The sequence below is a fragment of the Plecotus auritus genome, assembly GCF_963455305.1.
Source record: "Plecotus auritus genome assembly, chromosome: 13".
NCBI lineage: Eukaryota > Metazoa > Chordata > Mammalia > Chiroptera > Vespertilionidae > Plecotus > Plecotus auritus.
This window is the reverse complement of record NC_137779.1, coordinates 6,181,363-6,195,515: the sequence shown is the minus strand read 5'-3', so window position 1 is coordinate 6,195,515 and position 14,153 is coordinate 6,181,363. Positions and strand designations below refer to the sequence as shown.

At 49.8% G+C, this 14,153-nt stretch overlaps 1 protein-coding gene across 1 annotated transcript in view; it reads right to left on the bottom strand.

The window, feature by feature from the left end:
- Positions 1-14,153, bottom strand: part of GCN1 (GCN1 activator of EIF2AK4) — a 56,266-nt gene that overhangs the window by 37,648 nt on the left and 4,465 nt on the right. Inside the window, exons 3-15 of the mRNA XM_080650561.1 lie at positions 10,657-10,720; positions 9,987-10,118; positions 9,424-9,532; positions 5,856-5,954; positions 5,623-5,757; positions 4,827-4,895; positions 4,589-4,697; positions 3,911-3,985; positions 3,515-3,643; positions 3,234-3,284; positions 2,806-2,904; positions 2,424-2,597; positions 555-707 (exon numbers count right to left, since the gene is read on the bottom strand). Coding sequence (XP_080506687.1) covers positions 555-707; positions 2,424-2,597; positions 2,806-2,904; positions 3,234-3,284; positions 3,515-3,643; positions 3,911-3,985; positions 4,589-4,697; positions 4,827-4,895; positions 5,623-5,757; positions 5,856-5,954; positions 9,424-9,532; positions 9,987-10,118; positions 10,657-10,720 — 1,398 coding nt within the window. The remainder of the gene's footprint in view (positions 1-554; positions 708-2,423; positions 2,598-2,805; positions 2,905-3,233; positions 3,285-3,514; positions 3,644-3,910; positions 3,986-4,588; positions 4,698-4,826; positions 4,896-5,622; positions 5,758-5,855; positions 5,955-9,423; positions 9,533-9,986; positions 10,119-10,656; positions 10,721-14,153) is intronic.

Genomic DNA, 14,153 nt, shown 5'->3' with positions numbered 1-14,153 from the left:
AGGTAAACTGAAGAAAGCATGGGATACCATGTAGCCCAAAAAAGAATGAGAAGGCTCTTTTTGTTGTACTCATTTGGAAACTTTTCCAAGTTATGTTTAGTACATAACATGGCATATACAGTATGTTACCCGGCATGTCTGATCAATGACAAATTGACGAGATGAAACTGGTAATACTGCCCAGCGAGGGGAACTTAGTGGCTGGGAGACGGGCTGGCTAAGGGGAAGCGTTCCATGGAACACCGTATGAATGTACAACCAATTAAAAAGAAGTCCCACTACTAAACCCAGGTGAGCCTGGGCATTACCCACAGAGCCCGTCCCAGAGCACTGGGCCACAGGCTGGAGGACGGTGACGGAGGCCCTGGCTGAATTCCCATCACCCAGTCTGACTCCTAGGCTCATCCCAGCAGATGACAAGCTGCCGTGTGGCTGACCCAATTCAGTAAGTGGCCAAGCTGATCCTATAAAAGCCTAAACATCAAAACACTCCTCCCCAGGACTCAGAAAACGGCCATTGTCTGCGACCTTCCTGGACAGCTCTTGACCCTTACCAGCCTGGGAGTCGGCCACCGAAAGCTTCGAGAGCAGCAAGGCCGCGGCAACGCCTTCGGTGACGGTGGGAACCTGAGTGCTTTGGGAAGCTGCCTTCTCCACTGTCTGGGTGAGCAAGGGTAGTAAGTCCAGGGCCTGCAACAGCGTGTCACCTGTGGAGAGAGCACCAGCACCTTACAGAACACCCTAACTCTTGGGAGTGACAAGCTACTCAAGGAAGGAGTTACCCACCCAGGTCTGAAGTGGCTAACTAAAACCCTCAGCTACCTTGTGAAATACCAGGAAGAACTGGAATCAGAACCTGGGCTTAAATCAAACTCCACAAACATCGAGTTAGAGCTAGGAGGATCCTTACTAACCCAGTAGTGCAGCTATTTATTTGATGGATAAGGAAACAGAGTGAGAGAGGTTAAGTGAGTTGCCCAAAGCCACACAGCTGGTCTGAGAGAGAGCCAGGGCCAACCTCAAGCCTACCAATTTGTTTCCGGCGCTCTTCCCCCAACCAGACGACCTCTGGACCCAAATTCCAAAACTAGCACCAATCTACTGACCAGTGAACTAAGCCCACTTAAAAAAAAAAAAAGAAGCAGAAACCTGTTCCACCGATAGTTAAACCCACGTAACTATTCAAATGGTATGTCTGGACATTTCATAATGAAACAAGTATTTCATCCAGATGATGTCATGGACTTGAATCCAAGAAGTGTTTATTTCAAAGGTTCATTGTGTTTTTTTTTTTTTTTTTTAATATTTTTTTTATATTTTATTGATTTTTTACAGAGAGGAAGGGAGAGGGATAGAGAGTTAGAAACATCGATGAGAGAGAAACATCGATCAGCTGCCTCCTGCACACCCCCTACTGGGGATGTGCCCGCAACCCAGGTACATGCCCTTGACCGGAATCGAACCCGGGACCCTTCAGTCCGCAGGCTGACGCTCTATCCACTGAGCCAAACCGGTTTCGGCCATTGTGTTTATTTTTAAAGCACAGAGCAGAACTAGCTCAAGCTGAAGAGACTACGCTAAACAAGTCTCTGCTCAATCTCAAATCAAGGCTGATCAATGCAGCAAAATTGCAACTGACAAGTGAGCATCCCCTCTCTAGCGGTGGCTCTGGAATCTCCCAGATGTTTCTTTTTTTTAACATATTTTTATAGATTTCAAGAGAGGAAGGGAGAGGGAGAGAGAGATAGAACATCAATGATGAGACAGAATCATTGATTGACTGCCTCCTGCACACACACTACTGGGGATCAAGCCCACAACCCGGACATGTGCCCTTGACTGGAATCGAACCAGGGACCCTTCAGTCTGCAGGCCAATGCTCTATCCACTGAGCAAAACCGGTTAGGGCTCCCAGACGTTTCTTTAAACACAGTTCATCCCTGTTTAAACTTTCAAAAAAAGAAAGATAAGCCTATCTCAGAGGTGGAAACCAATATTAGAGCTTTCTACCTGGAGATCAAGCTCCCACACAGAGGTGAAAGTTTCCCCTAGCTGTCTGGGAAGGAGGTGGATGCCCGTGCCCAATGACAGGTTTGTCAGCACTGAAGCAAGGGCAGGGGTTGTGGGTCCAGAGTCAAGTTTCTATAAACTGGGCCTTTTAAAGCAGTCTTATCAAAATTATTCCTCCATGATTTCAGAAATATAGTGTCAGGTTCTGGTCTGGGTCCTCTCGGAATAAAACTTTCTCCTTAAAGGTCTAATAGGAGGGAGAGGCCAGAATTTGTTATGCAGATTGAGCTGGTGCTCCCAGAGGCTCAGGAAGAAATAACACAAACCTCAGCTGGACAACAGGGAAAGCCTGAGACAGTAATGATGCCCTAAAAACTAGGTCACCTGCCGTGGGGACGGGGGAAGAATCTCACCTCGGAAGCAGGCCAGCATACACTGCAGGTAGGCGTGCCTCACTGCGGAGGTGGAGGTTTTAAGGCTGAAGGCTTTCTTGAACCATTCGGTGAGCTTCTTGGGCACCTCCGTGGTGAAGCGATTACACCAGAGAGCCAGGACAGAGACGGCGTGCACCAAGGTGCCTTCATGAACTAGGGCAAGCAGAAGTCCCATCAGCCCGACACCTCAGACCTGCATCACATCATGGCTGGCAGCACAGAAAGCAAGCAAGAGTACAAGGGAGTGGGAGCAGACACTCCAGGCAGGAGTGCCTTCAGGAGGGGCTCATGGCAGGCTCTGATGGTGAGTACTGGGTCCAGCCTGGCTCCCCACCGATGCTCACCAACTGCACAGAATTACCTTCTTGCTGGAGGAACGGGATGAACAGCTCAGCCACGGTCCCATTCAGGACTTGACTGGAAGGCCCAGACACCACGTGATGACTGACACTCCCGATTCCTAGAAGGCAGGAGACCCCTGCTCAACTCCTCGCCACCACAAAACCACCAACGCGGGAGCCTTCCTGTCGCTGCCCTCCTCCCCAGCAGCCAAGCCTCTCCTCTGGCCATCACTGCTCCTCCTCCCATCCCCCCTGCAGAAGCCAGGCCTCCCGCTGGACTTCAACAGGGCCCGCATGCCAGGCAGGCAGGCAGCAGTCCTGGGAGGCAGGCTGGGATGTCCCAGGATGTCAGAGGAGTCAAGAGCCAAAGAAGGACTCGCCTTCCTAACAGTTACTTACACCTCATCTACCACCACCCCCACCAAGGACCTGCGGAGAAATTCTGTACCTGAGAGGACACTGGTCTTCTGAGCCACAACAGTTAGTTTTCCCTCCGAGCCTGAGAGGAGAGATGGAAAACATTCAAAATTCACATCTGCCACCTTTCCCGAGGGGACCATGTGTGTGATATCAAGATGCAGCTTCTGATTCCAGAAGTAGCCTATTATGAAGCTGGGTTTAAAATAATACTTGCTTTTTCCCCCTAAAAAAGATTCTTAATCTGAGAAACAGAAAAAATGTCAATAAAAACATTTAAAAATCACCCCATGGCCACAAAGGCTTGCTCACCTCCAAGGATAGCAAACAGGTGCCTGGTCACGGCCTCCATCGCGGAGGAGTCACTGCACTGGCGGGCCAAGTTCCGCAGCGCCAGCACCGCCTCGTCCATCAGACGGGGACTGTTGGACCTCAGCTGACCTGGACACACAGACAGCCGCTGCTCAGAAGCTGCTGAGAGCTGAGGAGCCAGGCTCTTATCTTTGCCTTTCCCATGTTCCCGGCTCTTCAATCCTAGCTCTAGTTCTCACAAAGGATCTCTGGGAAGAAACTATGCAGGTGCCGTTTAGGGTAAAGCCCCATTTCTAACCTGAGCTGTCCCCTTACCTGTTTCTATAATAACTGGGACAAGGACAACCAAAACCCAAGGTGCCATTCTAAGGGCTGGGGAAGGGTCGGGACACTCACCAGCCAGTCCTTTCACAATGTCCAGGGCGTACTGGCTGAGGTCGAGAGTCACTGATGCCAGCAGACTGGAGATAGCTGAGGGGGACAGAAAGTACTGACCATGTCAGTCACAGATGTAACACCCACTTTTGGCCTGCTCCCCACAAATACCACCCGGCCTGCTGTCTAGACACACAGAACTGTGACTACTCTTCATCTCTTTATGGCCACCTGAGTGCTCACACCTTTGCCCCAAAGCTCTGCTGCAGAGCTGTACACTGCCCCAACCCAATCAGCAAACAAGTGTCCCTCTAGCATCCTACCTACACCTTTTAGCAAGATAAACACAGACAGAGACTCAACCCTCGTATCCTATGGTTTCAAGTGCCAACTCCACACCAAATTCAAACTATCGAGAGCAGAGGCTCTTAACTTGAATGGTCTCCAGAAGGTTCTTGGACCTCTAAAATTGTATGCAGTATTCGAAGCCGATACACTTCTGTGCTTTCTCCTAGAAGAGGGCCGTGACTTTCAACATATTCTGAAAGGGTCCCTGATCTCTCTCCCAAAGTCCCAATGAGGAAGAGGACAATGAACACATCCCTCACCCCAGTCCAACGCTTCCTGTTGCCAAGTGTCAGGGGTGCTGCTTATCAGGCACTGTCTCCCTCCCACTGCCCCCGTTTGGCAACAACCTACTCTCAATAACATTCTCTGGACTCCTCAGTAGGGACTTCTGGATGGTGGGCAGTATCAGATCCTTAAATTCCGAGTGGGACATGTATCGGAGCAGAGGGGCACAGTTATCCTAGAAGGAGAAAGGAGTCAGGCGTCAAGCCCTCACGTGAACAGACCAAGAATCCAGGACAGCTCGGAACCACAGAACTGAAAGTGGGGTTGAGCTTGTCCGGGTGAGTAAGCCCCACCTCTCACTCACCAATAGATACTTCTGAGGCTTCACTTTGCTCATCAGGATGTTCTTCACATAAAAATCCAGCAGGGCACTCTAGAGAATACAAAGACCTGGTGACATTCTGAATATCTCATCCCTGGCCTGCGACGTCCCTCTAGTGGGAGTGTCTCCAAAAAAAATACAGATCAGTGCCCAAATTTCACAGTGTCGAGCAAAGAGGTACCACAAGTCCCAAGTCCTTGGCATGGCTCGCAAGGCCTGCCTGCTACCTGGCTGATCGGCTGCATCTCACACCTCCCTACCCCACTCAAGACTCTCCAACCCCACTGGCCTCCTCCCACAGACTGCTTTCTCTACCCAAAATGCTCTTTCTCACCTCTCGACCTTGCTAAGGCTTATTCACTTGTTTAGGTCCCTTCATTAGAGATGTGTTCCCTGACCCATAACCTAAGTAAGGTCCCCAGTTACAGAGTATCATGGCTTCCTGCATTTTCCCTCTGTAGTGTGTATCACAGATATAACCAGGGCAGGGATCGCAGCTCCATGCTCATCACTGCATCCCAACACCTAGCACAGTGTTTGGCACATGGCAGCTGCTCAGCTGTGCAAGAATGAATGACTGCATGAACAGGCTATCCCTCTCAAAACTATGCCAGGATTCTCCCCAAACCAGACATGGAGCAAAACTTTCCAACTTCTCCAAGTTCATGGAGAAAGGCCAGGGTCCTGAGTGAGAAAGCCAACAAGCTCCAGACAAGGCCAGCAGCTGGGCCGACAGGACAAATCCAGTCCCTCTCCTCCTTCCAGTGAGTCCACTTGCCTTGTGCTGGCTGACCACGTCCACCTCCTTGTGGCTCGTGCAGAACTGCCCCAGCAGCCCCAGCATGCCTGCATAGTTCTGGTTGGGTTCTAGGCTGAGAATGGCTGAGAAGTACTGTTCCACCAGGCTGGGGTTCTGAGGAGGAAAAGTGTAAAGCAGATAATGATGATGATGAGCACCTGGGGGTGGCACAGAAGAAGCAATGCCCACCAACCCCCGCTGCCTCCTGTCACCTCTTTCCACAGCTTGGTGAGCTTTTTCACAGCACCATCCACGGCGTGCTTGTGGGAGCCACCCAGCACCTCCAGCAGGAGCAGGCACTGCACCTCCACCTGCCAGGAAGGAGGGGCTCGGGTCAGGATGTGACACGGGAGTGGAGGTCTCATGGCCTCCCAGCTTGGCCAAGACCTTCGTCAGGCCTGCAAATCCTGGGCTCATCTCCACTAGGCCTCTCGCACTGGACTCCAGCCCTCCACCCCTCTGCAATGACCTCTGTTCACTCAAGCACTTCCTTAATAAATATTTGTTGAGCACCCACTATGAGTCAAACAATGAAAATACATGGAGACCAACACAGGCATGGTCCCTGCTTCCATGTACCTTATAGTCAAGAGAAAGGAAAGGGTATTAAACAAATAAACACACAATGAATATAAAATTCCAGAGAAGTTAAGTGCCATGCAGGAAAAGAACAAGCATCCTCTTTTATATATTTATTTGCCTCAACTTTTACTTTATTTATTCCACAAATACTTACTGAACATTGACTAAATGGCAGGCACTATGCTAGGCACTGTGGATACAGAAGAGGAAGACCCACTAGTAAGATGATCCAGCCAGTGTGGAGCTCACTGTCCAATCCAGAATGAAGCACAGAATCCGTACTCAACTAAAAACACCTCAAAGAGACTTCACGTGCCTCAAATGCCAAGGACACGGGTGAGTAGTGTGACCTGCCACCCTGAGAAAAAGGGCAGCTGAAGAAGTGTGCCAAGCCCTAACCGGTTTGGCTCAGTGGATAGAGCATCAGCCTGCGGACTCAAAGGTCCCAGGTTCAATTCCGGTCAAGGGCATGTACCTTGGTTGCGGGCACATCCCCAGTAGGAGGTGTGCAGAAGGCAGCTGATCGATGTTTCTCTCTCATCAATGTTTCTAACTTTCTCTCCCTATCCCTTCCTCTCTGTAAAAAATCAATAAATTAAAAAAAAAAAAAAGGAAGTGTGCCAAATTCCACATGCATGTGTACAAATGGCATCTGTACAAGGTTATTCACTGCAACGTGTTTTTATAACAGCAAACGATTGTAAACAACATAAATGCCCATCAAGAAAGCATTTGTAGATCTAGTTATATAAATCTAGTTATATAAAGGATTAATAAACAGTCATACAGAACGAAGAACTCTTGATGTAAAAACTATGTACTACTCTGGATTGACTAAAGAGAAGAAACAAGCCCTGACCGGTTTGGCTCAGTGGATGGAGCGTCGGCCTGGGGATTCAAGGGTCCCGGGTTCGATTCCGGTCAAGGGCATGTACCTTGGTTGCGGGCACATACCCGGTGGGGAGTGTGCAGGAGGCAGCTGATCGATGTTTCTCTCTCATCGATGTTTCTAACTCTCTGTCCCTCTCCCCTCCTCTCTGTAAAATATCAATAAAATATATTTTAAAAAAAATAAATAAAGAGAAGAAACAAGGTGGTCCACATTACCAGTGGTATATAATCTATTTGGTCATATATACAAAGAATATATCTACACGCCCCAGCCGGTTTGGCTCAGTGGATAGAGCGTCGGCCTGCAGACCGAAGGGTCCCAGGTTCAATTCCAGTCAAGGGCACGTATCTAGGTTGCAGGCTCCTCCCCGGCCCAGGCCCTGGTTGGGGTACGTGCAGGAGGCAACCAATCGATGTGTTCTCTCACATTGATATTTCTTTCACTCTCTCTGAAAATCAATGGAAAAATATCCTCGGGTGAGGATTTAAAGAGAAGAATATAGCTACACACATAACTTTGACTTTGGAACATAAGAAACTCTTAATAGAGGGGTCCCAGATTGCAGGGAAAAAAACTGGGAATGAAACCAGTATATCCTTCTATGCTTGTTGAACTTTGAACCATTTATTGCTTTAATTTAAAAAAATTTTAAATTTTAATTAAAATAATAAGCTTGCTGATATTGCAATCAGAACTATATTGCTGGTCCCTCTCCCTGGAATGCTCTAACCTCGACCTGGGCTTGGTTTGTCTCTCACAGCTTTAGGGTCTCTGCTCAAATGACACCTCTTCTGAGAGGCCTTCCTCCCATCACCCCCCACCACACTGTCTCCTCCTACCTAATTTTCTGCTGCATGACTTTACACCTTGTCGTCAGCTTTCTCCACAAGAGCACAATTCTGAGAGAGCAACGTCCTCTGTCACATCGCCTGCTGCAGCCCAAGTGCCCAGCCCCGAGGACAGTGGTCGCCAACCGATGGTCTGCGGACCACTGGTGGTCCGTGAGGTCTGAAAGGTTGGCAACCGCTGTCCTAGGAGGCCCTCAAGTAGCTGAGCAACTGAATGAACTACACTTTGTCAACATCGGCAATGAGCAAAGGTTTCAAGACACCGAAAAATTAAACATGGTCTCAAGCTCCTGACATTCTGCCCCATAAACACAACAGTCCGGGTTAACCTCTCCCACTGACTAACCCATGGGCATACTTACCTTGGATAATGGTTATAAGCGTTCACTGCAGATGAGCCAAGGAGGGAGCCCATGATGAACCATCTTGTAAAGAGGCCTTTTGTTAACAATGAAATGCACATTCTGAAGGGAGTTCAAGTCCAGCATACCCACCACCTGAGAGGCTTCAGTGTTCCTATCCTTTAATCCTTACCGACAGCCATTCATGGTCATCCCCAGAAGTGTGCTGCATAACCTCGCAAGGACAAGGCCATCAATATGTCCTACCTCAGAGGCCACTTCACATTTATCTGCACGGCCTAAGTTTCTACACACCTGGTCTGAGCCCATCTTCATGCCATTCTTTGAGATGGATGGGGTGGGTGGTACTTTTTCCCATTTTGCAGGTAAGGAAACAAGCTTAGAAATTAAGTACTTGGCCAAATCTCATGGCCAATAATGAGATCCGCACCACACTTCTCAGACTCCTTTTCACTAAACTGTAAGTCCATTCCTCTTGCCTTCTTCTAAGCATAGACAGACATTCAAAAGAACCGCCCAGCCTGGCTGGTGTGGCTCAGTGATTGAGTGTTGACCTATGCACCAGGAGGTTGCCAGTTTGATTCCCAGTCAGGGCACATGCCCAGGTTGTGGGCTCGATCCCCAACAGTGGGGTGGGGGTAGGGGTGGTTCTGGGAGGTGCAGGAGGCAGCCAATCAATGCTGATGTTTCTCTTTCATCGATTCTCTCTCTCTCTCTCTCTCCCCCCCTTACCCCCCTTTCCACTCTCTCTAAAAAAATCAATAGGGAAAAAATCCTTGGGTGAAGATTAACAAAAGAAAAAAAAAGAAAGAAAGGAGAGAATTCAAGGACCAAAACATTTGGCAAGAATTCCATTCTATTAGCCAGTTCAACACTTAAATCCAAACACAAGGGAAGGAATGCTTAGCCAGAAAGAAACAAAATGATTCAAATAGATGAATGTTATTATGTTGCTCTCATGCCCATCCACCAAAGTCACACACCTCAGGACAGTTCCACGTGCCTGCTCACCAGCACCAAGAGAGCAAGTTGCATAGAGAAGGTGCCTGAACATGCCCCAGCTCTGACCACGGCTCCAAAGACCGGAGGAACCTACCAGCTTGTTCCAGATGTCCCCCTGCCGCTTGGCTCTCGAGGGAAAGACGATGCGCACCAGAAGGCAGGTCCAGGACAGGGCCAGCAGGGCGGCCGAGCCGCTACTCTTACTACAGAGGGGAGGAGAGGGCAGGCAAGAGGTGAGTGCGGAGCAGCCTCCATCTTAAGGACAAATGGTCAGCACAAGGCCCTGCTTGGTATGTAGGACCCTCCCTTGATCTACAATTGGGCAGAACTTGAAACCAGCTCCCCGGAAACCATCTGTGACAATCCAGGACAAAGAGTGCAGGCCTTCTCAGCCAAACTACCATCTTTTTGCACGCACAACTATAAAAACAAAAAGAAAAAGATGGTTTCTCCCACTCCCTGCCTGGTGGGCACCTGGTTTCCCCTCCTGCCATCCTGGCTCCTCCCTCCATTCAGAGGCAGACTGCTGGCACCATTCAGAGCTGCAAAGGGGAAAGGGACAGGCATGCTGACACCTGCTCAGTGCAGCTCCCCTGCACCAAATTCTCCCGGGTAGGACGCCATCAACCCCCTGTGGGCACCACCTTTAAAACTTACCTGGGGACACCTGCCTTGGAGCCAATGCCTGAAGACTGCAGAGAGTGCAGAAGGTTCTTAGCAGTGGCTTCCGGCTGGGCCTCAGCCAACTGCTGGATGGCTGCCTGCAGGGCCCTGCGGGAGGCTGCATCTCTAGGAGAAGGAATGAAGGTGACGAGTGAGCATGTGGACGTGGGGAGGGGCAAGGCAGCTTAGGCCAAGCGCTGGTCTTTCTCAGGAAAACCGGGCTGCACTGTATTCCAGAGGATCACAGACGATGGGGTTAGGAAATAACCAGATAAATCCACCTCCAGGGATTCTGGAAGCAGCTAATAAGGGCAAGTAAGCCATTAAAGCTGTAAGGGCAACACCTACATTTAAGAAACACTATGGGCCTCAAACAAGGCCAAGGCTTTTGTGTGCGTGACTGATGCACTCATAGCATGGCGGGCACTTCACACTTTCTAACCACCCCCTATGAGGTAGGTAATAGCATCTTCCCATCTGCATATGAGGAAACTGAGGCATAGAGAGGTTAGGTAACTTGCCTGGGATCTAACAGCTAGGATGTGACATAGCCCAGACTGGACCCAGACAATTAGGCTCTACAGCCTGGGCTCTAACCACTATCCTCCACCACCACCTCTCTGCACAAAGTGCTCCGGACACTGGGCCTTTGGCTGGGACGCACCTGTATCGATGCAGAGTCAAGCAGAATAACTTGCAGAGCCCTTTCACTGCTCCCTCTGGCAGATCTGAAACCAAAGATTACACAGACCAGTCCATGAAAACTACTTCGTGAACATCTGCTTGAGCCAAGCATTGTCAGACATGCTTTCTGCCCACTGGGCACTCCCTGTTCATTTAAAAGAGAATTCCCAGGAGGAAAAAACAATGACAAATAGCATGTTAGGAAACTACGTGGTACAGAAAAGCTTGCAGGTGGACATTTGTTAAATGAATAAAACTAAGGCAATACAGTAGCCTCAAAATTTACCATGCTATTGAGTGGAGGTGCTAGCGTGCTGGGACTATTCTGCTTCTCCATCGGGATACTGGTTACACGGGTATGTTTCGTTTGAGATCAATCAGTGAGCTGTTTGCTTATGCTATGGGCACTTTTCTGTAGGTATATCCTAACAAACAGTTTTATAACCTGGGACAAAAATTAAAGTACTATGAGGGGTAGAAAAGGGAAGAACATCTGTACCTGGAGTGGTTTCTGAAGGTTTTAAGGACGCAGACGCTTGGCCTAATAGATTAGGAGGCTATGGGGAAAACGGAAAGGGACGTCCGTGCTGAGTGGAGTTAAGCATGGGGTAAGAATGCACAATGCCTGTTCAGGACACAGAAGGAGAAATAATAACACCCAACACTTCAAAGTGCCAGGTCCTGCTCTAAGCACTTCCCACACATTAACCTATTTAACCCCATGAGATGGGCACTGTGATTTTAAGACGAAGAAACCAAGACACAGGAAACCAAGCAGGCCAGCTGAGTGAAAGAGAGACTCTGACTGAACACTAGTGCTCACTAACGGAAAGCCGACCTGGGACAGGCTCTGCATGCCAGACTGGAGCACGCAGACGAAAAGGAAAAGGGGGTGTAGAGGAGGGGATGTGAGCTGCAGTGTAAGACAGGCTAAGGTGGGAGGCACCGAGAGCAGGAGGCCCACAAGGGCTGGCGCAGCGCCCCACACTTCAGGGACATGCATGATGAAGGGGAAATGAAGAAGGGACAGAGACGCATTCCCCCCAGGCCCAGAACACTGCATTGTTCCACTGGATTTGGGGCTATTTCAGTAACCGAGGAAAAGAGTAACAGGGGTTAGAGACAGGTTGCAGCTAAGAGAACAGTAATAACAGCTAATATACACCGGGAGCTTACCAAAGCTGGCCACACACTGTGTTAAGTACCATCCATACATGTTCTGCTCACTCACGCCTCACACCAACCCTGTGAGGGAGGCACTACTGCTATTGCCAGGCTCAAAGCAAGGAGTCAGGCTCAGACGGGTTAAGTAGCTTGAACCAAGCCACACGACCTGTAAGTGGATGAGCCCTGGCTAGAACACGAGCCCGTCTGACCCGAGCCGAGCCTTCATCACTGACTGCTGCACTCGAGACCCGTGACTGGAAAGATCAGGCACAGGAGATGCTGCATCAGCGAGTATCAGGGTTCAAGTATAAGAAGGCAGGACTGAGGTGAGCATCAGAGAGGCCTCGGGGCAGGCTGAGCTGAGCCATGCTGACCAACGACGTCTAGAATCAGACCGCTCTGAGAAAGTCTTCAACCCCTCCGCCTGGCTGGAAATATCCTCACCTACCTTTAGTTAACTCACTTGGTCACCTGCTATCCTAACACAAGGAGAGGCCAGAATAATGACCACTATGCAATGGCTCCTGTTTATACTCAGAAAAGTAGAAAATTGAGAACTAACGATTTTGTGTGGGAGTAATTAGCTTCCCACAATCAGCTTGCATATTAAAGACTAGAAAACATTTTACAAATATAATTCACCCTGAACAATAGAATTTCAGGGTGAATGAAGAGTAAAATCTCCCTAAAAGATCTTAGAAGTTCATGAACTTCACCCATACACATCGAACTCCTTACTCCATAAAATGGGGAAGGTGTAGTATCCAGCAGTCAGCCAGCAGTGGGCGCAGCCATGACAGGTCAGAAGATGTGTACAGACAGCAACTTGTCACACGACAGCCTTTTCTAACTACAACCTTGTTGAGAAAAGTGATTGGGAAGACTTTTGAAGGTGCCATAAAAGTCACACACTGAAGCATTAAGACATGGGAGACTCTCTTAGATGCTCACAAATAGCAATTTACTTCACTTACACACCATTTTAACAAGCTTGGGTATGTTACCAGGAGACAGCAGAAGCAGCCAAGAGAACTTGGGTGAAAGAGTGGAAAAAAGTGGTCTCTTGACTAATCCTATCCTATATAACAGAGGTAATATGCAAACTGACTATCACACCCTCATAAGATGGCTGCCTACAACCAGGCCGGCAGGGGTGTTAGTGAGGGATGACCAAACGACTGACCAGCAGGCTGCATGGGGTGACCAGGCAGGCGGGGGCAGTGGTGGGGGCATGAGGGGCAACCAGGCCAGCGGTGTGAGGGGGCAGTTGGGGGTGACCAGGCCAGCGGGGGGGGGGGGGGGGCAGTAGGGGCAACCAAGCTGGCAGAGGAGGGCAGTTGGTGACCAGGTCAGAAGGGGGGGCAGTAAGAGGCGACCAGGCCAGCAGGGGGGAGCAGTTGGGGCAACCAGGCCAGCGGTGGGGAGGGCAGTTAGGGGCGACCATGCTGGCAGGGGATCGGGCCTAAACCAGCAGTTGGACATCCCTTGAAGGGTCCCAGATTGGAGAGGGTGCAGGCTGAGGGGAACGCGCCCCCCCCCCTGCCATGCATGAATTTCGTGCACCGGGCCTCTAGTCCTATATAATCCTATATAATAAAAGGCTAAGATGCAAATCAACTGAATGGCAGAAAGACCAGTCACTATGACGTGCACTGACCACCAAGGGGCAGATGCTCAATGCAGGAGCTGCCCAGCTGCCCCCTGGTGGTCAGTGTGCTCCCACAGGGGAAGTGCCCCTCAGCCAGAAGCCCTGAGCCGGGCTCATGGCTGGCAAGCGCAGCGGCGGTGGCAGGAGCCTCTCTCACCTCTGCAGCAGCGCTAAGGATGTCCGACTGACGGCTTAGGCTTGCTTCCCAGAGGGAGCGGGCCTAAGCCGTCAGTCAGACACCCCCCGAGGATTCCCGGACTACAAGAGGGCACAGGACAGACTGAGGGACCCCCCACCCCACACCCACCCCGAGTGCATGAATTTTGTGCACCAGGCCTCTAGTAAGAAGTAAAAGCTGACACAAAGGGAGATTCAACATTGTACCAACCACAGTTCTCAAACTTCAGCAAACACAAGAATCATCGTGTGGGCTTGTTAAAACACAGATGCTGGGATTCCCCTGCTCCCCTACCCACTCCCAATCTAGTTTCTGAATTGGTGTTGCTGGGGTGGAGCTGAGAATTTGTATCTCAAACAAGTTCTGAGGTGATGCTGCTGCTGCTGGCCTGGGGACCACACTCTGAAAACCACTGCTGTATTGCAAAAACACCAAAGGAAACTCAAAACTAATTAGGATTGATTGGAGGAAAGCAAACTAGTCT